The sequence below is a fragment of the Carettochelys insculpta genome, chromosome 3 (assembly GCF_033958435.1).
Source record: "Carettochelys insculpta isolate YL-2023 chromosome 3, ASM3395843v1, whole genome shotgun sequence".
Classification (NCBI taxonomy): domain Eukaryota; kingdom Metazoa; phylum Chordata; order Testudines; family Carettochelyidae; genus Carettochelys; species Carettochelys insculpta.
In genome coordinates this window covers 63,429,600-63,457,417 of record NC_134139.1, presented here as the reverse complement: position 1 = coordinate 63,457,417, position 27,818 = coordinate 63,429,600, and the positions used below count along the sequence as shown (strand labels likewise).

Here is a 27,818-nt window from a genome sequence, read left to right as displayed (position 1 = left end):
TGTGGTAAAGTTAGAGTGACAAAAAGTGTCACTACACACTCCAGTTTTTGTTGACATAAGTGGCTTCTGCCAGTATTCTACAATGCCTGCCCTGACTGCTCTGTTCACTTTTTTCATCTCTGCTGCCTTGGAGGCATATGCCCCTCTGCTTTCAAAACTCCAGGAAGTATCTGACAACTGAGCGTGAGGCTCTGTTTGGGGAACAAAGGGCAAATCATTAAGTCGAATGCTCCTCTTCTGCCCCGTACTGGGTGGAGCATGTGGGAACTAGGACAGACAGTCCAATTGTAACATGCCTCAGCAATCTCGTGGCAGTGGTGGAGGTTGTGGGAGGATTGGAAGAGAATCCCAGAACCATAGGCAAGCAGGAAGAGCAGACTGCTTTGGGAGAGGCCGCTGCGTGGAGCAGAGCCAAGGGCTGATGTGGTTGGTGGAGGGGGTAGATGTCTCCTCTGCCCCAGACACACCACTCTCCCATCCTACCCCCTCTGCTCACTTCAGTTGAAAAAGTGACTGACAGTCTGCTAGGATGCTTCTGGAACAAAGGGATCGAGAAACCTGCATCATGTGAAACTGTAGCTTGTCCCATTACATATTTTCTTAAAACATCCTGTGGCCAATTGCACAGTGGACTAGAGTTGTTAAGTGTGGATGCGTTCTGCTAACACAAGCTGCGTCTACACGTGCACGCTACTTCGAAGTAGCGGCAGTAACTTCGAAATAGCGCCCGTCACGTCTACACGTGTTGGGCGCTATTTCGAAGTTGAAATCGACGTTAGGCGGCGAGACGTCGAAGTCGCTAACCCCATGAGGGGATGGGAATAGCGCCCTACTTCGACGTTCAACATCGAAGTAGGGACGTGTAGACGATCCGCGTCCCGCAACATCGAAATAGCGGGGTCCTCCATGGCGGCCATCAGCTGGGGGGTTGAGAGATACTCTCTCTCCAGCCCTTGCGGGGCTCTGTGGTCACCGTGGGCAGCAGCCCTTAGCCCAGGGCTTCTGGCTGCTGCTGCTGCAGCTGGGGGTCCGTGCTGCATATACAGGGTCTGCAACTAGTTGTTGGCTCTGTGTATCTTGCACTGTTTAATGAAAGTGTGTCTGGGAGGGGCCCTTTAAGGGAGCGACTTGCTGTTGAGTCCGCCCCGTGACCCTGTCTGCAGCTGTGCCTGGCTCCCTTATTTCGATGTGTGCTACTTTGGCGTGTAGACGTTCCCTCGCTGTGCCTATTTCGATGTTGGGCTGAGCAACGTCGAAGTTGAACATCGACGTTGCCAGCCCTGGAGGACGTGTAGACGTTATTCATCGAAATAGCCTATTTCGATGTCGCAACATCGAAATAAGCTATTTCGAAGTTGGGTGCACGTGTAGACGTAGCCACAAAGAGCTAGTGTTGTTTGCAACAGCAGTTTTAATTAGAGCAGCATAACTTCTGTTGACAAAACTTTGTAATGTGGGCAAGGCCTAAGCTAGGCTTAGTCCACACTAGGAGATTAGTTTGAATTTGGGTCCAGTCTGTTGATTTTTAAGGGCTCCTAAGGTTGACATTTGTACTCCTGCTTTTCATGGGGGGGTAAGACTAATTTTGACCTTGCATGGTTGACCTTAGTGTAGTGCAGATGGAGTGCTTGGAAATTTGACATTCTTGGCCTCCGGGATGCTTGCTTGCTTGCTTGAAAAGCCTTTAAACCCCTCCCTTCCCTCCTCCCCACATGCAATACAAGCAATAAAGATGCTGATTTTGCGCTTTTGTTTTTACTCAGGGGAAACTAAAAGAGTTCATGGCATGGCTCTGCACATACTGCAACACAATGTGTGAAGTGCTTATAATACTTGCCACAACTGTTTTAAGATGCAGGGTTCCATGTTATCCTTGTAATTAAGTCTGCATGGGCATGAAAAAGGGCATGAAAACCCTTTCTGCTGTTGCTTTCTAAAGGGTCGGGGGAGGGGACCTCTGCCCTATGGTATGGGATGCTGATGACGCACATCCGGCATGACCCGCGGCACATTTTTGCTCCATCACACACTGGAACACAAACCTGCAATGCAGTGGGGCAGCAGGAACCATCAGACAGGTACCTGCAGTGCATTGTTGACAAAGTCAAATGTGGCAGTGCTCATGGGGACGCGCTCCATTGACTTTATGTTCTAGTGCAGACGTGCATCTTTGATTTTGCAAATTTGGCCGCTAGAAAATCAGTCTTAACAAACTGGACCTAATTTCCTAGTGTAGGCGTACCCCTTGCGCTTTGCTGGTATAAATAATTGCTCAAGAAGAAGAATCACAACCCTGATGTTGCTATACTGGTAGATGTTTTAAGGGTAGCCTGGAGCCTTGTCTGGACTACCACTTTTGTTAGTAAAACTTACGTTGACACCCAAAAGTCAACAAAACAAATATCGCTAGAGGGTGTTCTGAGTTGCTCCCTCTGTTGACCGATCATATCCATTCTGGGGGAGCTACCACTGTCAGCGTGAGCAGTGCGCTGTGGGGGTGGGGGTATGTATCCTGTAGTGCAGGGTTGTGGGAAGACAGAGCTGGTCCCGGTACATTTTGGAATTCCCTCTGATTCCTCCCGCAGCTTGCTCAGCTTCAGGGAGGAGCTCTGTGAGCTCTCCCTGATGAGGAATGTCGAGGCAGCACAGCAGCCTGTCACCCAACCCCTATACCAGTAGTCTGCTGCTGCTATGTTCCTAGTGCAGGATGCCATGGGAGCATTCCAATGATCTGCTCTTTGTTTGTTCCCCAAAAGGAAGAGCAAGCTCAGCTATCGGATACTTCCTGAACCTTGAAAGAGGACGGGCAGTGTCTCAGGGCAGGAGGGATTGAAACACTGAGCGGAGAAATTAGGGCAGGCTTTGCGTGACACTGGCAGAAGCCAGTTTCAATTGACAAAACACACAGCAGTGTCTACGCTGGCTGTTTCCCTGCAATAAAGGGAGAGAGAGAGCAAAAAGTCTTCTTAGGGATGGAAGTTTTTTGCCTCTGACCAAAGTCCATTGCAGTATTTGAGAGTCAGGTTTCGGCAACAAAACTTGGTATCGTGGATAAGGCCTTCGCCTCAGTTTCCTGTTTTAACTTTAAACCAGCTGAAACGTCTTTGGAACAAAACCCCCAAGAATAAGCTCCTTTAAATTGTAAACTGATAATACTTGAGATAGTTGTTCATATCACCATTGTGGGACGTACAGCTGAGCTTTTGGAACTTGCTGGAGGAGCAGTGGCTGTTGGGATTGCATAAGATCCCTCTCCAGGCAGTGAATGCTCACAGGTGAGATTGCAAGAACCTGGCCCTGGTTGCCTCCGTACCTCCCTTTTCTGTGACTAGCTGCAGGTATAGGAATGCAAAACTCCCTCAGATTTACTGTAGGGCAGAGATAGAAACTCATTTAGAGATTTGTTCTTGTTGGACTTGAGCAGAATTCTTCTGTGAGGTGTGGTTGTTTTTTTTTTTTTTTTTGTACATTGATGATCAGACAGGACAAGGCTTGTGTTATTCCAAGTCCTCCTGTTTAGGCTGGGTGATTAAAGTATGAGCATCTTCTGGATCTGTTATGGTTGCCTTCAGTGTCTTCAGACCGCTTAGCCCAGAAAGGCAGCTTTGTTTTGCGTCCCCCATCCTTTTAGATTGAGATAACGTCTTCTGATCTAGCGTGTTCAGTGAAGTTAGATTTCTTATGACAGTCCACAAGACCCTCCAGCGTTACTACCAGAAATGTTGGCAGCAGATACATCTTCATTCTCTGCTCCCTATTAGTCTGTTTTGGACCTCTTATAACTGAAGTTTCTCAATGTCCTGCCATTCCTTCAGCTGACAAATGTATACTATTCAGCCACCCCAACATCAGCTTTCACAAAGGACCAATTGATTGTTCAAGGACATGTTCAAAAACAGGATCTCAGCTTGGTGCTTCAAGAGGTTGTCTGACCTCAAAGCGCAGTTGGGAATGTTTAATGCAGATCAGCATTATGCACACAGTGTGCAGTATGCTAGTGTGCAAATAGAGTTACACCTCCTCTTGCCAGGCTGTAACCCATCTAGACAAGCTCAAGGTCAATCATCTCTGCTAATCGAACGGGTGGCAGGCTTTCATAGTTGTTACTCCCTTGCCGTATTCCACCGAGACAAATATGTCTGTGTTCTTCATAGTTAACTTTTTTAACTGTACAAAATAAATCAGTAGTCATGTAGCACTTTACAGACTAACAAAATAATTTATTAGGTGATGAGCTTTTGTGGGATAGACCCACTTCTTCAGATCAATAGTATTTCCAGTAAAGATTGGAGTTCATGCTCAGATTTGGTACATTAACACTTAGGCCATGTCTACACTCACTAAAAACTTCAAAATGGCCATACTAATAGCCAAATCAAAGAATACTAACGAGGCATGGAAATGAATATTCAGCGTCTCATTAGCATGCCGCCGGCCAAAGTGCCGCGGTTTGTTCGCCCAAGGCTCATCTACATGGGGGGTCCTTTTTGAAAGGACCCTGCCAACACTGAAATTCCCTTATTTCGATGTTGGCAGGGTCCTTTCTAAAAGGACCACTGTCTAGACGAGCCTCGGGCGAGCAGACCGCGGTACGTTTGAAGTGCCGTGGCCAGCGGCATGCTAATGAGGTGCTGAATATTCATTTCAGCACTTTGTTAGTATTCTTCGATTTGGCCCTTAGCATGGCCATTTTGAAGGTTTTAGTAAGTGTAGACGTAGCCTTAGTTTCAATAGAGAGAGCAATTATCTCATGTATTAAAAGGACTGTTTCCTTCCTTTGGTATTCATACTTATCTCAGGCAAGACTGTTAGTGTCTCTCCCCCTGACCTCCTGCCTTCAGTTCATGAATCTGATTTGTCAGTTTTCATTTTATTTTATTTTTGTTTTTGGACCTCTGTGCTATATAATTGTCAGTCTGTACTGGAAATGCTATTGATCTGAAGAAGTGTGTCTGTTCCATGAAAGCTCATCACCTAAGAAATTATTTTGTTAGTCTTGAAAGTGTTACATGACTGCTGATTTGTTTTGTTAGAATGCAGACTAACATGGCTACCTATCTGTTACTCTTTTAACTATTAAAAGTTGAGCTTGATTTCCTTCAAAATCAAATTGTTGATCTTCAGTTCTCTTTCTAAAAATCTCATTACCTGTCCTTGGATAGGTGGAAGGAGTTGAGGTTTTCTAATGCTTCTGTAAGATGGATAGGATATCTGATATGGTTTTAAAAAGCTGGTGAGCACTTCTTAGTTTTCTAGTTTTCGGTGTTGATTTTGTTTCTCTCATTTTAACTGCAGTTGCAGATCAGTACTGCAGATTGGTGACTGAGTGTCCCGGAGTTACCACGTACCAGTGTGTGAACTTATATAACCTTAAGATGACCAAAGTTTGAGGAAGTGGTAGGGGAAAAATACTATTTGAATAGCTCAAAGTAATGAAAACTGAAACCTACTGAGATAAAATGTAAGCATGCACAAGTATAGTTAAATAACAAGTTAGAAAGTATTTGTGTTTAGAGTTTTTCAGAAACTTTTTTATTTTAAGAGCAAGAAGTCGTCCTGTGGCACCTTATAGACTAACAGATACTTTGGAGCATAAGCTTTTGTGGTCAGAGACCTGCATCTGATGACGCGGGTCTTTGTCCACAAAAGCTTATGATCCAAAATATCTGTTAGTCTATAAGGTATCACAGGACTTCTTTTTGTTTTTGAAGGTACAGACTAACACAGCTACCTCTCTGATACTTTTTATTTTAGTGTTTCCACCTAAGTGAAAAAGGAAAAATGCTAAATAATCAAAAACAGCTGAATAGCACTTGTACAGTTATTGACACTAGTTTTATAACCACAGGATATTGAGCTTTATGTTCTGCCTCCATTATCAGTCATGCTCAGGACCTAACAGGGGATGTCCTAACATTTTCTGGACGAGGGGATGTCCAGGGCTTCTGCAGCCAGGGTGAGGCTCCCACTATTGCGGGGCGGGCAGGGGTCCCAGCTTCTGATCCCACTGGAGCTCTTCCACTGACTCACTACTCTTTCGTCTGGCAACATCTGCTGTCCTCCTGGATGTTGCTTGATGAGAGAGTACTGGATTTTAGAGGTGCAACCTGTAGTATGATGTGACTGTCTTCAGAGATGCAGGTTGGATCTCCCTAGTCCAGCACCCTGAGAGCATGACTGGTCTTGAGTGAGGGAATTTGCCGGACCAAGGGAGGTCTCCTGCCTCCAGCTCCCCCTTCCCCCCCGCCACTGGCTCTGCTTCTGGCCCCAGCTGGCCCCTCACCTCCAGCCCAGCTGGGCTTCTGGCCCTGGCTGGGCTGCCGGATGCCTGCCCCCTTCCTGCCAGCCCCACCAGGCTCCTGGTCCAGCAGAGCTCCCAGCTGTCAGCTCTCGTGCCATGCTGGTCTGCTCAGCCCATGAATGTTGCTGGATCAGAGTCCTGTTTTTGGAGGTGCAACCAGTAGGTACAAAGATCAGAGAGGTTTTAATGGGTTCATTGGCTATTGTATCCAAAAGGCCCCCAAAAGAAACTCCAGAGATGATGATGTATTTACATGAGTTGAACTTCTAATACTATAAATAAAAGGCCGTAGTCTTTTAAGGGTCTAGTACAAACCCATAGTGTATGCCCAAAAAGTGTAAATTCAGGTACCACTGAAAGTCTTTTCTTGTCCTATTCTTTTGTATTGTAGAATCTTCAACGATTAGGATGAAATTCACCCTTCTGTAAAGAGGGACTGCATAAAGTCTCCAGGTACCATTTAAATCCTTTAAAATGGTGCATAAATGGTATATAGATCCTTGGCAGGTCATCTGCACAAGAGTGTGGGTTTTTTTTTTCTTTTTTAAACCTTGTGAATTTATGTCGCAGATGTTCTCAGCGGCGTAGGTGTGTTAGTCTGGAGCTTCACAAATAAACAAGCAGGCCTATGGCACCTCAAAGACAAACACATTTGTTGGACCATGAGCTTTTGAGGGCAAAAATCTCCTTTGTAGCACTGAGGGTATGTCTATACTTAACCGGCATTCAGTGTGCCAGAATTGATCTTTCAGAGTTCAATTTTGCTGCATGTGTGAAGACACGGCCAAATTGATAACTCTGGGCTCGATTGTCAACCTTGATACTCCAGGCTGATGTGTGGAGTAAGGGACGTCTACGTGAGTCTGAGGAGCCGCGATCCATACGAGGGTGGAAAGTCAATTCTGATGCATCAATTTTAGCTATGCTAATAATGTAGCTAGAATTGCCTATCCGGGATCAACTTTGTTTCCTAGTGTAGACCAGGCCTGCTAGATAAAGGAGTTTAGCAATGCAGTTTCAGTCTTACAGCTACAGAAGGGAGCTAGGCTGACCCTCATTTTGCTGCTCTAAGCAGAACATCTGAAAATTTAAGACAAGGGCTACATGATCTGATTAACGTGATCCTGCTTCATTTGAGTGGATTGGTTTTACTCACAATACAAATCAGTAAGCAGAAAGCCCTGATTGAAATAATCCCTTTGAATTTTGCTTTGGTTTTGTACTACTTAGTTGTTTTCCTAAAGAATACCTGATTTTCATTAGTTGGTAACAATTGAAATATGTTGATTTGCCATTAAATATAGCCTTTGCACTATGTTTTTGGTATTACTTTATTACTAAACTTTATCTATATGCATGTATTTTAGCAATTATATGCTTTAACATGTATTCAGATTTTCTTAATGTTTATGTTTTTATTATGTTAGAAAATGAAGAATGACACATTCTATATTTATTACATGTGTTTTGTTTTTTTTTTTTGTTTGTTTTGTGGCAAACTGTATTTGACTGGAAATACCAATTCAGTTAAATACACAAAAATGACATTCTAAAATTGCTTTTAATTAGTTAAATAAAACTACTTCAAATATGCTGGATACATACAAAAACTAGTAAGTGAATCAAAACATGTTTTGCATTGAAACTTAGTTCATCAAAGGAAAAACTATCTACAGTTAGTGAATTGAAGTGATAGTTTCTTGTCTGCATGTTCAAGATTTTGGGGCTAGTTGATCTCTGATATCTTGTTTTTATTCAGTCATTGGAAGAGGAAAACAAGCTTTCCTGGTTTTTCAACTCCCACTCAGTTCCTTACCTTTGAATTGACTAGTCATTGGACTGAACTAGTGGAATAAACTGAAATGAAGAAAATATTCTCTTGTAGAAGAAGCTACTGCTGTCAAAAGCTGGTTTAGCACTTCAACAAACTCTGTTTCCAGGTACTTAGCTAGTGACTTCCATCAGTTGAGTGGTTTGATGCTAAAACTGAGGCAGCAACTATATTGCTGAAGTATTATTTTAAAATGATTTTTAATAATTACAGTGCATTTTGGTCTTAATATAGGTTGTCATAGGCTGCATTAGCAATGTTAACCAAAAAGAATAACTCCCTTCTAATTTTTTCTACCCGTAGGTGGAATAAATTTTGTGTTTATGCCCCATATTCTGTGTGTGGCTGTGTCCCACCATAGAAATACATGCTGTCAGCTGTGGGCACTCTGCCAATCAGCTGGCTGGTATTTGACTCTTTCCTGGGTGGCTGCTCAAATGCTCATCTTACGAAGAACACTGCTCTAATCTATAATTAAGGTTCAAAGAGGCTTTCAAGGAAGGTTAGCTGACAAGAACAAGGTAGAGCATGAAAAGTTGCCATCAGCTGTTTAAAACACTTTCCTTTTTTGCCAGTCCTCAAATGCAGTGGTTTTCAGCTTGTTGTGCACGGATACTGGAGATGCACAAACTATGCCGAAGCAGTCAGCAAAAGGGTGTTCCCATTGAAAAAATGGTTTTCAAGCTCTGGTCTGTGGACCACAGGGGATGTACAGATTATGTCTGGCATGTCCAAAGAGGTTCTTGCCTTCATTTAAAATGTTTGGGGTCTGCAAATGAGAAGAGGTTGAAAAACACAGCTTTAACATAAGGGCAATAGTGCAGATCAGATTTTCTCATGTTTCTCGTCTGTTTCTTATGTTTCTCAGTTGTGGGGCCAATCTGAAGTTATTGTAACTTGACAAACTTCCAGTGGGGAAAAAAAAGGTCTCCCTTGAAGGATATCCGGAATAAAAACCTCATAGGGCTTATTTGCACGAACATTTATTTCACAGGAAGCTGAGTGTGATAACCCAACCCTAGCATGCTCTGGATTAACTGCCCTTGAAGACCATGCTGGCACAGAGTAACAGTTCATTAATGTGCTCAGAGAGGACTAGATGACAGAGCTTTAATGAATTGTTAATGTGAGGGGCAGGGGCCACAAGGGCATTTAGTTCGCAGCAGGCTAGTATGGGGTAGATTCAGACCCCCAGCTACTGCAGACTAATTATTTGTACAGACAAATCCTTAATATTGGTCTTTTACTCTCAATCAGGAGCAAGATAAGCTTTTTAAAAAAATTGTGGTGGAGGTTTATCAGATCTAATGCTTCAGTTTCAGGACTGGAACTGTTGCATCTTTCTGAAATGAAGTTAGCGCTAGGGGTGTTTAGGGAAGTGCTGATACACTGGTTTGTTTACTTCTGGGACTTATCTGAAAACTGAAGCAGGCCCGGTTAGAGTGGGATATGTTGACTCTGGCATGGGTAAAACTGTTCAGTCATCTATGAATAATGTGCCACAGTATGACTTTGTCATTTGTTTGGAGTAATGATATTCTAAGATGGAAGGGTCTCAAACACATGACAGATGAAAAAAGTTTCCTAGGGTATGTTTGCCGATGAATAGGGGTGACATGTTCAGACTGGCTAGTTCTCCTCGAAGGATAAAGACAAAATGGAGTAGGTTTATTTTTGTTTGTTTTCATAAAAATCTACTTTGTAAAATTCATTAAACCAGAACATTTTGTATTTATGTAAAATCCCAAGCCAGTACTCAAGGCATACCGGTAAAGAAGGGTGAAAAACTCTCTTAATGTTGTTGTTCTGTGTTTGTTCTAGTGTTCGATGAAAAACCTAAATATCCTCCAAGCCAGGCTCAGGCAGTTCTCCAAGACATTCCTCCTGAAGATTACTCATATAAACAGTCAATAATTAACCTTTTTAGAAATGTTCCTTTTGTGCTTTTGCTGATCAGTTATGGTAAGTGTTGTCTTTTGTCTTTAGGCCAGATACATTCCTAAGTCCATCTGATCCCGTGCAATCACCCTCCTGACATTCTTCACCTGCTATAGTATAGAAGGACTACTTACTCTTTTTGTACTAGTACCTCTGGCATTCACGTTGGGCCTGGAATGACTGAAGCTTAATTGATGCAAAGCCATTATAAATCCTGGACTTTATAGCTGCTAAATGATTGAGAGTAGTTGGGGTAGGGGGGTGGGTGGAAGAACAAATACTGCTTAACATGTTAAGTTTCACTAGCGTGGACACTGACAAGGAGAGCATCACTTCCTGAGGAAAGTAGCTTTGTTGCTTTGTTTTTCTCTGATGTGTGGAAGACCGAGGAAACCAACTGTGGGAACGATGAAGCTGTATATAAAATACTTTAAAATACACAAAGCAAACCCACTGAGGAAAACATCAATATAACCTCTTTAATCCCTATAAATTATCTTAATTATCATTTTAACCATAGGCAAAATTCATTTCAAATGTGTGATTTTTAATTTGAGTGCCCCTAAAGTTGTTCTGATTTTCCTCACCCAGGGTAGCATCAGTATGGGCCTCAGTATACTTGAAGCTTTGGGCACAGATTGTAAGGGTGCCGGGAGTGCTTTACAATACAGAGAAGCCTTAAAAATATGCAATAAGCAGACATTGAGCTGGTGACTTAGGAGTTTCCTGGTGGGGAATGTTGCTTCTTTTAGTGTAAACATTTGATTATAATTGGCTCTTATGTATGGTTCATGATATGGAGGGTACATCATGTTGTTTTTCTATTACAGGTATTATGACTGGGGCATTTTATTCTGTCTCCACAGTATTGAACCAAATGATAGTAACACATTATGAGGTAAGTTTCTCTTAGTTTTTTTGTATATCTGTAGAATTGGTGTCCCCAGTGCCTTATAGGCATTTTTGTGTAATCCAGGATTCAGAGTTAAAATTAATCAGAGTTAATCTGTTAAAATTGCATACTCCATACAGTTATAGAGGCGGTAAGTATTAGTGTGTGTGCTTGCAACTGTCAAGATGTTTGAGAGCCTAACTGCTGGAGTGGAAGTGAATTATTAATGAACACCATATAAATATTTGTTGAAAGGGAGAAGAAGTGAATGCTGGCAGGATTGGCTTGACACTGGTGGTAGCAGGAATGGTGGGTTCCATTATTTGTGGTTTGTGGCTGGATTACACCAAAACATACAAGTAAGTGAGTGGAGTTGGTATGGGCACAGGTAGGGCAGATGAGCAACTGTGTTGGGGCGGGGGGGGAAGTCTTCTAATAAAATGCATAGATTGAAGTGTACTTTTGTGGAAAGGAGAAGGGAAATGATTTAAAAATATCCGCATGGCCATGATTATTTTTGTCCTTTACAGAGTACCGTGATTGAGACTGTGGTAGGAATCTCAGACTCTAGCTCATTGGTGTTGGGCCAGGATGAGTATGGGGCAGGGCTGGGCTGAGTCCTCTATGGTGTGATGTGAATTTGTGGAGGTCTCTGTCTATCCCTGGGGCTGCAGAACGCATTCATGATTTTAACTAAATCGGAAAAGCATCTTAGTTTCCATCAGTCCCTCCTCTTCCAATCATCTCTTGTTCCAGCTTTGACCAATGAGTTCCTCCTGGGAGCAGGCAGCGGGAATGTATACTGTCATATTGACATATTGTAATTTAGGAGTTTAACAGTCAAACTTCAATTTTTGCTCCTCTGTGGGGTCTGTTAACAGGCATAGCACTTCCTTTAATCCAGAGGATGTGTGTGGAACAGAACAGTTACAGGCTCTGTGGTATGCGTGTGCTGTGACATTTAGCAGAAGTACGCAAGGCAAATAAGGGACCTTGATTTTCAGAACAAGAACTCCCATTCTTAAAGTTCTTATTTCAGTGAATGTTTCTTTATCATAATTTAAATATGGAACTTTAGTAACCCTAGTTGGATGGTAGTGCAATAGGATGGTCATTCTGGTGCATGTGATTGTCTTAAAATAAATGTGCTAAGTGCCTCACTGTGATGTGCGGACTTCATCCATTAATCCATGAATAATTCATTCTAATTAGATTTTTTTGGTGTTTTTTTAATCTGATTCTTAATTTATATTGGACATAGTGTTTGATTTGTCTGTTTGAAAGTTAATATAGTGTAGCATATAATCCAGCAGTTAGTTAAGGGGATAAAATAGACTAGAGCATGGAACTACTTAACTTCGTTGTCTTGCTCTCTGGTAATCCAAGCAAGTCATTCAGCTCTGTTGTGGCTTGAATAAAGTAGCTGTAAGCTAAGGGAATGAAGAGTAGAAGGATGCTTGGTATATCTGAAATGTGTGATATATCTTGGTTAGAATTACCTGAAGAAGATTTTTAAAACTGATATCACAGTTGTAGTACAGAATATGTAATTATTTACATGACAGTTTTGTGTTTGCCAATACATATTGGCTATGTCTACACTTGCTCTGTACTTTGAAGGAGCCATGGTAATCAGCCTGCTGGGAGAATACTAATGAAGTGGTGTGATGAATATGTGGCACTTCATTAGGCCAATTTTCCCGGCAGCAACTTTGCTGGTCTGCTGTGTAGCATGGGCGCTTTGAAGTGGTACTTCAAATGCTGGTACTTCAAAGCTGCTGCCGGGAGAATTAGCCTAATGAAGTGCTGCATATTCATCGCACCGCTTCATTAGTATTCTCCCATCAGGCTGATTACCGTCCCTCCTTCGAAGGAGGGGGCACGTGTAGACATAGCCATTGTCTTGTCATGTTAATAATGGGCATTTTCTCTTTTTTTGCAGACAGACTACTTTAATTGTTTACATTCTCTCATTTGTTGGAATGATCATATTTACTTTCACCCTGGACCTTGGATACCTTGTAATAGTGTTTGTGACTGGAGGAGTGCTTGGGTAAGGAATTCACAGAAAAAGGAAGACATTGTAATTTTATTTAAACTGTATTTGAAGCTATCTAATGGCTTTTTATTAAACTAAAAGACTCTCTGTAGAACTTCCTTTCAATACACTATTATCTTTTTCATACTGTCTTATGCTACAGATACAGCTGGTGAGCAGACCAACTTCTAGTCTCTGCTGCAATCTGTAGATTTACTCTCAATTTTCACTTGTGTCATGGAAACCAGAATTTAATTTTCTCCTATGGGCCTAGTCCAAACCCCCACTGACACAGTGAGTCTCCCAGCTGACTTAAGTGGGCATTGGAGCAGGCCCCCAAATAAACAGAAGTATCAGAGTTGGTCATTGGAGCTCAATAATAATAATAATAATAATAGTTAAAATGTACAGTTTATAATTTGCTAGCACTTGAAACATGGTAGGCACATCACAAATGTAGAGGAAGATGGAGTCTGTTTTTTCCAAGAGCATAAAACCTAAAAAAACCAGAGTGGTGGGAGGAAAGGGATGAAGGGAAGTGAAGCAATGGGGATGATGATAGGTATAAATCTTGTTAGAGTTGTAAAAAGTAAGTCTATTTTGTTCTCATCTTCCCTTCATCATTTAGTTCTCTCAGTTCTAACATCCCTACTAATGGTTGATCCTGTTCCTACACATAAATGAACAGCTGATTCATTACATAAACTATGTAGTCACCTTATCTATTTCATCTAAGTCCTGCACTTGCAAGATACCAGCCTTTTAGGAGAGGGCTTTGAGTGAAGAGGGGGTAGTGGCTTTGTGGACCAATTCTAGACAGGACCTGTATGTGAAGAGGGTGAGGTGTAACAAAACGTACAGGTAATTATGGGAGGCAAGGACAGATGTGTCAAGACTACAATTGATGGTGGAAGGATCAGAGAATGCCATTGTTAGAGAAAGGCAGATAGGTGGGGTGGGCAGAGTAAGCACTAAATTATAAAGATTCTTGAAAGCAAGCACCTGACGCTTGTAGCCTGATCCTTTAGAATGACCTTTGTTCAGGTTTGTTTTTCGTATCCATAGCGATGGTTTAGAGTCACACTCATTATTACTCTTGTTCTCATCTCTCTCTTTTTTGGCAGCTTCTTCATGACAGGTTATCTCCCCCTTGGCTTTGAGTTTGCTGCGGAAATTACATATCCAGAGTCCGAAGGTACTTCATCAGGACTCCTTAATGCATCAGCACAGGTTATTGCAGGCTTATTATTGTATATGAGAACAACATTTAATAAAGTCTCTCTGCTTGAATTTTTGGGGAAACAGTTCTTGATTTGACTGCTGGCATTTTATGGCGCTCCTGTAATGTTTGTTTATACTGGTAGATAAACTGTAATACATTAATCCTAATTTAAATAAACTAAATTTGAAGAGATGTACTAAATGAGTCTAATAAAATCTGAAAGGTTTTATGATGTGTAATTACAGATATTTGGGATTCTCTTTACACTGGTTCAAGGAAAGCTCATAACAGATTATAGCCCTCGTGCAGGAAATCTTTTCCTCTGTGCTTGGATGTTTGTAGGCATTGTATTAACAGGTAACTAATCACATTTTCTATTTATCTTTAGTTATGTAGGTATTTTTGTCCTTTGTAGATGAGTTAATGTCTCCAGCACAGGGGAGCCAACAGCCACCAGAGCAGGGTTGCCAACCTGCCCGTAAATTTACTGACCAGGTATTCTTGTGATGTGTGAATGACAACGATTACTTTCACTTTTGGCCATTTATGTCGCCTTCATGTAGTATAAAAATCATGTCTGGAAAAAAAAAATTCTGTCTGTACATTTTTTCCCATTTTGTCCATAAATGAAATTTCTGTGGTTGGCAACCCTGCACCGGAGGACCAGGGGCAAAGTGGAAGGGGAGCCTGGGGCGGGGCTTATGGAAGTCAGTCTTGAGCTCCCCTATTCTATCTTAGTTGCATGCAGAGCGGTGGCATAACACTGCTGCATCATTTCAAAGGGGTCCAGAGTTCCCCTCTGTTGGCAGGCCTGCTCCAACAAAGCAGTTAACTTTGAACACACAGTTGTCTTATCTGTGTCAAAGGATGAAAAATTATTCCTTGGTTGTTTTTTTTTTTAAATATTTCCTTCATGCATACCTCATTGTAAAGACAGCACAACAAAAACCATGGAGTCATGTACCTGGCTTCAGTGTCTTTATACATTTAGAACATTTGATTGCCTTCAAAGTGATGCAAAACATCTTTGTAAACATAAAGAAAAGAAACATATGTCAATGTAAATGAGTACATTTAATTCCAAAGCCTCAAAGAGGACACCTATGACATAGAGATTTATGTATAGATTTGGTTAAATGGATTTACAATCTGAAGTTAGTTTTGCCAGTGATGTCTATTTAGTTACAAGCCAGAGCAATCATTTAAATTCCTGGTTTTTTAGATCTAGACAAATACATTACTCAGCAAATAACTGCAAATTAGGCTGGGGAAAAAAAAAGATGAATTGTCACCAATGAGGGCAATAAACAATGCGAACAGCTTATCAAGCATCATGGTGGCTTCTCAATAGCTAATTTTTAAATCAAGATTGAGTATTTTTGGATATACTCAAGGAATTATTTTGGCCTTTTGTGTATGGCCTCTGTTATACCGGAGGTTGGTCATAAGCATGTTGTTCCCTTCTGGCCTAAGAAAGACTGCAGAAATTTTTAATAATTGATCTTAATGTTTTTGCAATGAATGATCTTCTCTAGTAGATGCCTGGGGTGATCTCTGTTCTAGATTAGAATGGTCCAGTAGTTGTATGAACAGACAGTACAAACTCTTATTTTGTGAAAAAGAGGTTTCTTTGTATGAACTTGCTCTTCTAGTTTGGAGGTGAAACAACAAATTCCTTCTAGCTGCTATTAAAAAAAAAAACGGTGGAATTATTTAGTTTTGGCATTAGGTATCCGTGATGTCAGCTGTCTGATTCCCTGGAGATTTCACTGCTAGATCCCCTGACTCATCATCCCTCCCTCTCCTCTCCCCCCCCCCCCCCCCCCCCGTGATGGCACTGAGAGGAATTGCTGGCTGAGTCAGCTCTGTTCTTTGACAAGGGGATGTCTTTTGTGTGCACTGTGGTGGCTGCCTGGGGTTGGAGCTTCTGGAGTCCCCTTCCAGTTGCCCTAATGTGAGATACTTGCATGTTGAATGTGCGTATCTGGAGGGATTACTGTACTGCAGCTTTTAGGCTCTGAGAGAGCAGTTACTGCTGTTTCCCTGTCAGGCCTGCAAGGGGAGTTGAACTCTCACTCCTCTGTTCTTCAGCAGAATGAGTAAAGGAGAAGATGATACACTAGCCCCTTCTGAATCTTTCATGCTCCCTTTCAGCTTGTGTCCGTGTGGAGGGGAAACTGATTTATCCAGCCCCCACCTTTTTGCTTCAAGTTAGGCAGTCCTGTTTTGACCCTGCACCCCTCCCTACTGATCCAAGGTCTGTGGAGGGAACAAAAAGTTCCTGGACAAAGAAGTGAGGGCCAGGAAGTGACCAAAGATTACACCTCTGTAGCCTCCTCCCTAAGTAAATAATGTGTAGTGCAAAATCTTTGGTACCGCTGTGGAGACTGGGGGAGTAACCCTGCGATAAGCAGCCAGCATGAGAGATGAGATGTCTGCCATTGTGAAAAGACTGGAGGCTTTAACTGCAGAAGATGCTTTAAGAGCTGCTATGGGGTGGTGGGAGTGGGAGAGACTTGATTAATCTGATGGAGTGGGAGGTTGAAATTGAGGTGGAAGAAGTGGAGAGAATGCAAGTACATATACCCACGTATGTACTAGTGTGTATTGCGGGGCTGGGGCTGTGGTGCATATTGGTGTTTGAATGGGATTTTTGCCTGTAGGCTTTGTTGACAAGCTTGCAAGGCTGCCTTAAAAGGGCTCATGTCATCTGATGTCATATAGTTGTTGTGGCATGAAATGTGCTTATTACCATAAGCAATTCTATCAGTAATTGTCTTATGAATTATTCTTGGTTTTCTGTATTTTTAAATGTGTTTCAGGCATGGGGGGCACTCAACAAAAGAGAGCATTCATTTGCATAGTAAAGCTCAGAAATTAAGCCGACCTTCTGTAGAATAATACTAGCAATACATGAAGGCTCTATCTATACTTGCATTCCTCTTTCGCAAGAGGCATGCAAATGAGGGAAATCAAAATGCAAATGAGTTACACATTTACATATCTGGCACCTCATTTGAATAGTCTTCTTTCGAAAGAAGAAAAGCAGTGTAGACTCTGTTCTTTCTAAAGTAAACCCCATCTTCAAAAGAATCCTGCTTCCCATAAAAAAGAGTGAAGAAGGGTTTTTTCGAAGATGGAATTTACTTTTAAAAGAGCCATCTCTACACTGCTTTTCTTCTTTCAAAAGAAGCTCTTTTGAAATAATACGCAAATAAGGTGCCAGGTAAGTAAATCTGCACCTCATTTGCATTTTTGATTTCCCTTGTTTGCATGCCTCTTTCGAAAGAGGAATGCAAATGTAGATGCAGCTAAATAGCATGCTATATATGTGCAGAAATATTAATGTTGGCTTGTAGATGGGCTTTGAGAACTGATTAGGCATTCACTTCTTAATGACTTTTTAAATTTTTGGATGGCATTGGCATTCTTCATGCTTATTTTTTGTCTGCAATGTCTCTGTTAAAGACAAAACCATCCATTATTGACTATAATAAGGAGAGAAACTAACTTTGCCAGCTAGTTAGAAATAAGATTGTGCCTTTTGATTATGAGGAATGCTCGCTAGTGAGGAAAAAATGGCATTTTATGGGTAAGGTAAAGTTTTACCTCACTAGCTTGAGTTTGAGTCCTTGGCATATGAACTTTTTTTAAAGATAGCTTATCCAATGAGAACTATAAATTGGTTGATAAAACTTTATAGGCCTATTTACTGTATCAGCTCATAAAAGTGAATGATAACACTGCCCCTCTTTTGTAGTAATCCGGAACATTTTTGATTCTGTAATAACCATAGTACTTGTGTAAGGTGGTACAACCAAACAGCAGTGAATTACACCTATTATGTAGGCAAAAGGTTACCTATGCCTCAGATAAAGTGGCTGGCTCCATGTGCCACAACAAGTCAAATTTAAGGTTAGAGTGTAGGAGTTTTTGATCTTGGGCCTGTGTTTGGATTCACTAGATCACCCTTGTAATTTTATGCATTTGAAAGTCAAGGCATGTTGCTGTGAAGAGGGGAGCCGACTTCCAGAAATATGATAGAGTGATTCCTGTAGTACTTTGTCCCACGCATATGCCTTCATTCACCAATTTATGTGGCTTACTAGACATCATCTCTGCTGGTCTGTTTGTTTAGTGAGAGATTGGTGGACATAATGCACTCAGAGGGAACATGGGAATGGTACCTTGGTCATGGAAATAGATGCTTTCCCTCCAGAAATAAAAACTGTTCTGTTGTTCATTCATAAAAGTAATTCATAAAAGTCTTCTATTTTGAGGAGATTTAAAAACCTGCAAATAGACCGAAAAGAGTTCATCCTAGGCAGCTCTAACATTTTATAGAAATTACTATTTGGCTCACAAATTTACACCTGAGACATACTTCCCTGTACATGTGTAGACAGCTGCATGAGCCAAAAATGTCACTACTGGTACTGATAACTTAATGCCACTAAGAAAATAGCATATGTAAAAACTGTTGTTAAGTGACTTCTCTGGGGAGCAAGTTTAAAACTTGTGATGAATGTGGATAGGTGAACAAGTCAAAGTGCAATTAAAGAAACCTGTTTTGAACAGGCTGTAAGTATCTGCCACACCTGTGCCAGTCAGGCTTCCGGAATGGTTGTACTAAGGGAAAGTTGGGAGTTTATAAATGTTTTTCTTTATGTTACAGCCTTAATCAAATCAGATTTGCGGAGACATAATATAAATTCAGGGATTCTGAATACGGACATTAAAGCTGTAAGTGATTAACTTTTTTCTATTTTATTTAACTTTTTCCTGTTTCCTTAAATATTTTACGTGTCATTTCATGAGTATTTCCTAACTTCGCTAGAGCTACTGGTACACTTTAGGGCCTGCCCTCAGTTATCCAATTATTTATGCATGTATCCACTATGTAGATATATCTTTAGAACATAGGATAGTGCCACCTTTGCCTTCAGATTTTCCTCTATTCTTAATAGCAAGTATTGGTCTCTGTGTTTCTTGCTGCATTTTAGCCCTGTAACTATCAAAAGTTACAGTGCGTTTTGCAGAGAACTTTTTTGAAGTGTGGGCTTAAAAGTACATGGTGTGCGTTTGACATTTCAGTGAAATACATCTTTTCCCTTTGAACTTGGCTCGTGTGTACAAAAAAACCACATGCGTTACTGAATATCTTGAGAGCAGTTTTGATGTATCCCCTTGTTCCTTTCAAGGTGAGGGAAAGTTGAGCAGTAAGCATTGCTGTAGATCACAAGATGTGTATCCAGAGCTGTTAGCTTTTCAAAAGATGATATAGTCACTAGTTGTTTAAATGAGGGTAAACAGTCGAAATCTTTCCATTCTGTAGTTTTCTTGATCTTCAAGGAAATGAAGATGCCTTTGTGAAGTTGTACTGTAAAAGCATCTATCACACAGTTTTCTGACCACTTTAGGTAATTTACATGTACCTTTTTACAGTAGGAGTTCCTGATTTTCATGATTCTCCTCTTTTGTATTTAAATACAGTGGGGGACGAACTGAATGTTAATCTCTGAGAGCCATGGCTATACTCCCATCTGTAATGTAGATGGGAAAATTACATAGTTTACAGGAGATCTCAAGTCCATAAAATTTTAAATTGTAAATTGGAGGGGGAAGGGAATCTGTTTCTTATGCCTTTCTGTTAACCTCTTACTCACTTATTGTTCACCAACTCTAGTTTCTAAAACAAGAATGTCATCTAGCTAACTATATGAACTGGAGAACTTAGTTATTAGTCTCATTGCTCCCAGGCAAACTTAAATCAAAAGTAGATTCATATGTATAACTACTTAATCCTCTAATTCTTTCTGCAGATACCAGTTGACAGTCCTACAGAAGAAGAAAAGAATAATGCTGTGTTAAAAAATCATTCTGAATCATCCATCTGAGGCAAAAAGAAAGCACCCTAGAAATGCACAAGTTTCATGTAATACTGACCTGCACTGATTAGCATAATCACCAGATTTGTATGTATGAATAGTAAGAATTTCATTATGATATTGGTGCGGAAGTTGTGTGGTGTTGCTGAATGAAAATGCACAATTTATTTTTGCCTGAGGTGTAAACAATTTTAATATTATTTCATATTTATGATAGCAGTTTTCAAATTTTGTAGTCTTATTGGTAAAGATTTCTTTGAATGCTGGAACCTTTTGGAATCTGTGCACACTCAGAACCTCATAGTAAAGAAATTTGCATCTCAATATGTAAATCTCATAACAAATGGCCAGTCAGTTTTAAATAAAGTCAGTACATTTATTCGGTTAATTCATGCACCCAAAGTCACACTTTCCTGATGCACAATCTAACACTTGGGAGAGATGGACTGGGCAGACGCACAACTGAAGGGGATTGATATTTTAACAGTATTTTTAATATTTAATGTGTTGAAAATTTTGAACAATTTTTTCTGTCTGAGGGGTCCAGTCTTTAGCACAATATACAGAACAAAAATAATTGCAGATATAATGTATGATAGAGTGAAATTTCTTATTGCCTGGAGTAGTGCGTGAAACTTTTTGATACCAGAGCCAGGCCCACTGACGGGAAAGGAAGACGGCAATTGCTCCAAGGTCCTGTGATGCAATGGGGCCCTATAAATCACTGGCAGAGTGCCACTGCGTGTGGCTGTGAGGGCTGTGGTTTGCATGGCGCAAGGGCTGACTGCCCCCAGCCGTGACCCTTCTGCCCAAGGCAATGCCTCTTCCAGGGCATGGCGCTACACCTCCACATATGCATTTTGCTTGTGGGCCCACAAAGCTATTGGACCCCCCCGACCAACAGTACAGACAAGAGGAAACACTTTCTGCATAAATTTGTAATACTTAGAGGGGAGACGTAATATTGATCTCCTGAATATTGAAACTCTTGTTGCAAAGGCAGAGAGTTCCTAGGCAATGGAGTACTATGACAATGTGTACCTGTATAAAATGCTTTGAATTGTACTTTAGATAGCTGATGTGAGATGAGTACATGTTTACAAAAAGATTGTGCCTTTGCTGCTGAACATTGTAAAGAAGCCTACGTTATGTCTCTGTTGTGTCAACTTGTTGGGGAAATTCTATAGCACACATGTAAACATCATCTCTGTGTATTTACTGACTTAACAGAAACTGTCTTCCATCCTTTCTGTATGTTTCTTCATGTCATGAACTGTAACAATAGGCTCTAGTCAAATGTTTGTGTTTATCGTGTCAGTTGCTAACAGGTTGATTAGAACTAGAACACATTTGTCCTTCAGTATGTAGAGCTTTAAAAATTGTGAAAGGGAAGTGCTCACTGCTTCTGTTGGAGCCTTTGCCGTTTGTACGGTGTGTCATAAAGAAGGCTGGGATTCGTGGTGGAACTCAAGAACTTGAATAAAGTCTGTGAAATCTTGGGAACGGTTGTCCAACATATTTTGATAATGCCCCCAGACAGAGTGGCGCTGTGACCTGGTGTACAGGGTCAGAGCACTTAGAATCACAAAGTTGGAAGAGACTCAGGAGAAAGTCCAACCCCCCTGCTCCAATCCCAACTAAATCATCCCAGTCAGGGGTTGTCAAGCCAGGACTTTCAGGTTTGGCCCATCTGCTTTTGTCTCCATCTACAGAGGGGCAGATGGACCCTACCTGAGTGGTGCCGTGACTCAAGTGCACTAATTCACAACAGCTGGAATGGGGATCGTCCGCTGGGGGGTAAGCATGCTCTACACCTCAACTTTCAGCATCCCTCACTGTACTCTTCCATGTAATGATGTAACAAAAATTACCTTGGTTAACTTTCTGTGACTTACCACTTTTACCAGACCCTTTTCTGTGAGCTTTATTGAATATTTCCATGTCCAAGACATAGTATTGATCATAAATGTAAATGGGAATTGGGCATTGCAATGCCTAACGTGTAGGTGCTTTCTGCCAAGTGGATTTAACAGCCCCGGAGTTAGTCACCCAGGCTCTCTATGCATTGCAGTAGGAGAGTTACTGCCTGTGGAGGGGATTTTCTGAATGAGAACCCCTGTAAGCTAGTGAGGAGTGAAATGCAAAGGGAAGGTGGTGCTGCTCAGGGCCCAGATCCGTCTCAATATTTATTTATCTAACTTCCCAAGCCTACAGCTACACTAACTCTGGAAGATTGACCACGTAGGTTTGATCCTCGGGGATGCCGTTTCGTGCATGCGCGAAACGGCACGTTCCTGGGTTAATGTCAACCCCAGAACACCTTGTGAGCCTCAAGGAATTAAGGAAAGTCGATGAGAGGAGTGCTTCTGTTGACCTTCTGCTGTGAAGACAGCTGTGGAAGTCTATAACTGCAAAGTCGATTTTTGGTGCACAATTGGCATACCAAAAACCTCATAGAAGCCGTCGACCTTCCAGGTAAGTGTAGATGTAGCCCAAGCCACTAGATGCTTATCTGAGCTTGGGTTTTGGAGCTGTGCACCCTCTTTTGGAGTTAGGTCACACTAGCCATTTCTGAGGGGGGAAAAGACAGAACAGCTGAGACCACTCCATTGTTACAGCATCTGCCTGGCCGACCAGTTTCAGATCTCTACTCTGCCTGATTTGGAGCATGGTCTAGAACCCCCAGGTCCTCTATCAGCCAGTTGGCTGCACTTCCTGCAAGCCGGTTGGCTATTCTTGGGTGAGTTTTTCAGTCACCTATTAGAGCTGTTCTCTGTTTAATTAATAATGAAATATTTTGAGAAAGAGAGCATAGGTATCTGTGATTATGGCAAGACATCCACCAGAGATGTAGGAAAGCTGGGTCCAAGTCCTTGCTCCAGATCTGAATGTCTGGGGATTTGAAGCTCTGTTGCCTGGGTCCCAGGTGAGTATTCTATGCATGGGATTATTAGGTATTCTAGGATGCACATATGCCAGCGCACCCCTAAAATTTTGACCTGTTCAAAACCTCCCTGTTTGTTTTCTGTGCAGACTAGCCATGCTGTATCAGCATGGGTCCTGCAGGTGAGATGGGTATGGGAATGCCACATATGAGAATCCTGCTGTGCCTTAGGCATGAGCAGAGCTCCTTAGCAGCATCAGTACATACCCTCTCATGGAAACCTGCTGGCTTTTGGGAATAGACAGCTACAAGGTTAGACACCAGCTGAGAGCAGTGGTTTTGTGGAAGTGGTGCCTAAATGTTGGCATTAGGTGCCCTTAGAGTCCATTAAGCACATAAGTTCCCTTTTGAATCAATTTGTGCTGTAACCCAACAAAATGGAGGGGGAATTGTCAGAAATCTAACAGTAACTGACTTATGGATGGTGGGGGGGAAATGACGGCTCAAAGTAGAAAAGAAGGGGCAAAAGCATGCTATTTGTACTGTGAAGTTGTCTAAGTGTAACTAGTATTTAGATTCCTTCTTTCCCCTTTAAACACAGCACATTCTCGTCTAGGGCATGCTATCCACTTCTAGCATCTTAAGGATTTGATTTCTTGCTCATTTATTGTGAAGATTTCAAAGGTTCCTGGTTTGCCGTAGGAGGAGAAGCTTAATGCTTGTATGTAGTCTGGGTCCTTTTCTAAAATTCTCCATTGTGCTCAAGTGGAAAATGAAAATGGAACTTAAGTGCTTTTGGAAATACTACCTCTATTCAAACTAAATAGCACTAACTGAAGCAGTAGCCAAACAAGCACCAGCTAGATTAATAGTTAACCACTTTCTGTGCTATGAAAAAGACTCACCTTATATGAGCTGGAACTTCTTGGAAGTGTTCCCTCACATCCTCTTTTATAGTGCAGTGAGAGCCTACGGATTTGATATTCTTGTTAATCACGTGGCATCTAAAAGCTTACCCACATGATTATTCTTGGGCACAATTTAAATGTTTCCCTACTTTCTGTCTGAGTAGAGATCCCTGACCTGGATCAAGAGTGATAGGCAGACAAGGAGGGCACATCTTGTAACATTACTGCCAGAGACTGTCATAGCGAAGGCTGTGAGTTCTAACCAAGTGTAGAACCCCCAGTTCTGAGATAAATGGCAAAGATAAGTAGTCCGCTCTGCCCTTGCTTTACCTAATGCCACCATGGCTCTCTGGAAGTCCCTTGGAGTTAGGGAGTCAGCATTTGTAAGAAATGCTGTAAGTAAGCTGTCCATGTACCATTTTCTGAACAAAGCCAGAGGCTGACTTGGGATTAGAACTGTGCATGAAGGATAGACAAAAACAACAAGAAGTCCTGTGGCACCTTGTAGACTAATAGATCTTTTTGGAGCATAAGTTTGCTTGGGCAAAGACGCACTTTGTCAGATGTGTGAATAAGATCAGCATCTGTTGAAGCAACCCCCTTCCAAAACAGGTCCCAAACTTTTTATTGCCAGTTATGGTGCTAGATGGAAACAGTCTCACTCGCCTGCTTTTGGAGAGATGGGGAAGTGGGGGAAAGCAATCTGTTGTTGTTCAGCTGGCATACGGAGACATGGGAGAGAATGGGGGCACAAAGCTTCCATTATGCCATCCTCAGCTATATAATTACTCATTCCAATTTGATATGCTTTTGATTGAAATATAATCTGGCGATACCACAACTTCCAGCCTGCACAGAGTAAAGTTCCAGAAATGTGCTTACTGAAGCTGCCCTTGAGCAATTCTGGATGGCTTCATTTCATCACATTAGCTATTGATAATGGGCTACATCCTCCCTGACTGAATTGACCTGATTTCTCCTCCCTTGATGGTCACAACTCCACATTAACTGCTGATAACGGGCCACATCCTCTGTGACTGAACAAACCTTGTCAACTCTGGCCCTTCCCTTGACTGAGACTCTCTTTTAAACCCTTGTCTGGAACTCCCATTCATGCATCTGACAAAGCAGGTCTTTGCCCATGAAAGCTTATGCTCCAAAATATCTGTTAGTGTATAAAGTGTGACAGGACTTTTTGTTTTTGAAGATACAGACTAACTCAGTTACCCCTCTGATATTCATTTGATCTCTTCCCTCCTTCCCTTAATCTAGGAGGTATTGTAAAATGCAAGCATCTTGGTCATTGTCTGCAGTTGCCATCTACTAGTTCCATTAAAAACCTTCAGTAATACAACCCTCATCTCCCAGTGGTTGTCTTATTCCTCGGCTGTGCTCCTGTTTTATAACTCTTGCCATGGGAGATTGTTGGTAGTATGTGATCCTTACTAAAAAGCTGTCAAAGTTCAAATGACCTGGTTTCTCTCCCTGCATGCGCGCGCGCACACACACACACACACACACACACACACACGTGTCAGCACGCCCTTCAGTATTTATAGGAGGTTAGACTTATTTCTTCCAGCATTCAGTTCATTTCCAAAAAATGTTCTAGCCCTGCTTTTTCCCTTTGTTTTCTGCTTGACAGCCCTCTGAAAAGGAACATTTTTCAGCATGCCAGACAGCCTGCTGGGTTCCTGAAAAGAAAATATTCCCAGTAATGAAGGATTCATTGCATCTGGAACTAAACGCCCCTCCACAAAGAAACATGAAAGTTCACAACCCCTGAACCTATGTCTGTCAAAGTTCCCTGGAAAGGTAAAGCCTGTTAAATGTAAGGCCCCTATAACCAAACAAAAGCAACCTGTTAAATACCCACTTGCTGTCTGACTTACCTGTCTAAATTTAGTGGTGAAGCACTGGAATAGGTTACCTAAAGAAGTGGTGGAATTGCTTTCCCTAGAGGTTTTTAAGTCCTAACTTGACAAACCCTGGTTGGGATGATTTATTTGGTCTTGCTTTTAGAAGGGAGTTGAACTTAATGACCTCCTGAAGTCTCTTCCAATCCTATGGTCCTGTGACTGTTTGGTGAGAAGGGATAGGAGATTGCTGGAATAGTTTGTTTTTTAATTAGCCATTTCTACTCTATATGGCTGTGTCTACACTATAAAAATAACTTTGAAGTTGAGCATCTACACACACCCTACTTCAAAGTGGGGCACTACTCCATTCCCAGGAATTAAGTAAGGAGTTTGAAGTTGGGCTCCCTACTTTGAAGTTAACTTTGAAGTAAGTGAAAATGTGTGGAGACTCTGCTGGCTACTTCAAAGTTAGTGCCTAGTGCAGATGCACCCTAAATGTCTGGAAGACGCCACCCCCCGGGGGCCACATTTCTAAAGAGCATTTTGGAGTCTGGAAGAACGTCTTCCGGACTCCAAATCACATGACCTTATGCTTATGATGCATGAGGAATTTGCATCCATGCCTCATTAGCATATTTTGGGCCGTTTATTAGCATGCCGCTTTCGGCCTGTATAGAAACGGCCTAGGATTTGCTTACCTTTTGAAAGATGCCTTTTTATCCCTCACTGCTTGTTTTACATGGGTATTAACCCATGGTGGCTCTTTTTTCATTCTCTTAGTATGTTTTTTAATTTGGGGTATACATTTAAGTTGGACCTCTTTGAGAAGCTTCCATGCAGCTTGCAGGGTTTTTGTTGTAGTCACTCTGGCTTTTAACTTCTGCTTAACTAACCTCCTCATTTTTGCATAATTCCCCCTTTTGAAATTAAATGCCAGAGTGTTGGACTGCTGAGGTGTTCTTCCCACCACAGGAATATTAAATGTTATTGCATTATGATCACTATTCCCAAGCGGTCCTGTAATAATGACCTCGTGGACCAGATCCTGCTCTCCACACAGTACTAAATTGAGAATTGCCCCTCCCCTTGTGGGTTCCAGTACCAGCTGCTCCAAGAAGCAGTTATTAACGGCATTGAGAAATCTTATTTCTGCATCTAGTCCTGATGTGACATGTACCCAGCCAATATGGGGATAATTGAAATCCCCAATTACTACTGAGTGTTTTATTTTGGTAGCCTCTCTAATCTCCCTTAGCATTTCAACATCACTATCACTGTCCTGATCAGACTGTCGATAATATATCCCTACTGCTATATTCTTAGTAGAGCTTGGAATTACCATCCATAGTGATTCTAGGGAACATTTTGATTAATTTAAAATTCTTATTTCATTTGATTCTACGTTATCTTTCACATACACTGCCAGTCCACCACCCACATGGCCCATTCTATCCTTCCAATATATTTTATATCCTGGTATGATTGTGTCCCATACATTGTCTTCATTCCACCAGGTTTCCATGATGCCTATTATGTGAATTTCCAGCTTTAATACTGGTTCACCTATCTTATTAGTCAGACTTCTAGCATTTGTGTGGAAGCACTTTAAAGATTTGCCTCTGCTTATTTGTCTTCCCATCCCAGATGTATTAGATTCTTTTATACGTGATTGTTTGTCTGACCTAGCCCATTGTTTGATATCTCCTTGCTCTTTTTTACTAAAGCCTAGAGTAAACGTTAGTTTAATATGCTATAAATGATACAGGCTTTTCTCAAGCTAGAAGTTGATTAACCTGAACTTTCCTGAATGTCCACGTTTACTCAAGGCCATAGGTTACAAGGCAGTTGTCCTTTATTGTAGTACTAAGCTTCAACGTAGTGTGACGTTCACTTCAATATAAATTTCAGTTAAATTATCCACTTTCAGAATTCTTCCTAATTTTTCATCTAGGTGGTTTTTTTTTTTGTATGATCTATAAGGTCATAATGATGGAGATAGATTTTTTTTTTTGTATGACAATCAATGGTTTATTTACATTTCCCTTAATTTTTCATAG

At 41.4% G+C, this 27,818-nt stretch overlaps 1 protein-coding gene across 1 annotated transcript in view; it reads left to right on the top strand.

Annotated features, from left to right (window-relative positions):
- The window catches only part of FLVCR1 (FLVCR choline and heme transporter 1), a 32,713-nt gene extending 11,106 nt beyond the window's left edge, over positions 1–21,607 (top strand). The window contains exons 3-10 of the mRNA XM_074988615.1: positions 9,954–10,094; positions 10,901–10,968; positions 11,218–11,321; positions 12,905–13,015; positions 14,125–14,230; positions 14,468–14,579; positions 18,898–18,965; positions 20,045–21,607. Coding sequence (XP_074844716.1) covers positions 9,954–10,094; positions 10,901–10,968; positions 11,218–11,321; positions 12,905–13,015; positions 14,125–14,230; positions 14,468–14,579; positions 18,898–18,965; positions 20,045–20,119 — 785 coding nt within the window. The 3' untranslated portion in view covers positions 20,120–21,607. The remainder of the gene's footprint in view (positions 1–9,953; positions 10,095–10,900; positions 10,969–11,217; positions 11,322–12,904; positions 13,016–14,124; positions 14,231–14,467; positions 14,580–18,897; positions 18,966–20,044) is intronic.
- The last annotated feature ends 6,211 nt before the right edge of the window (positions 21,608–27,818 follow it).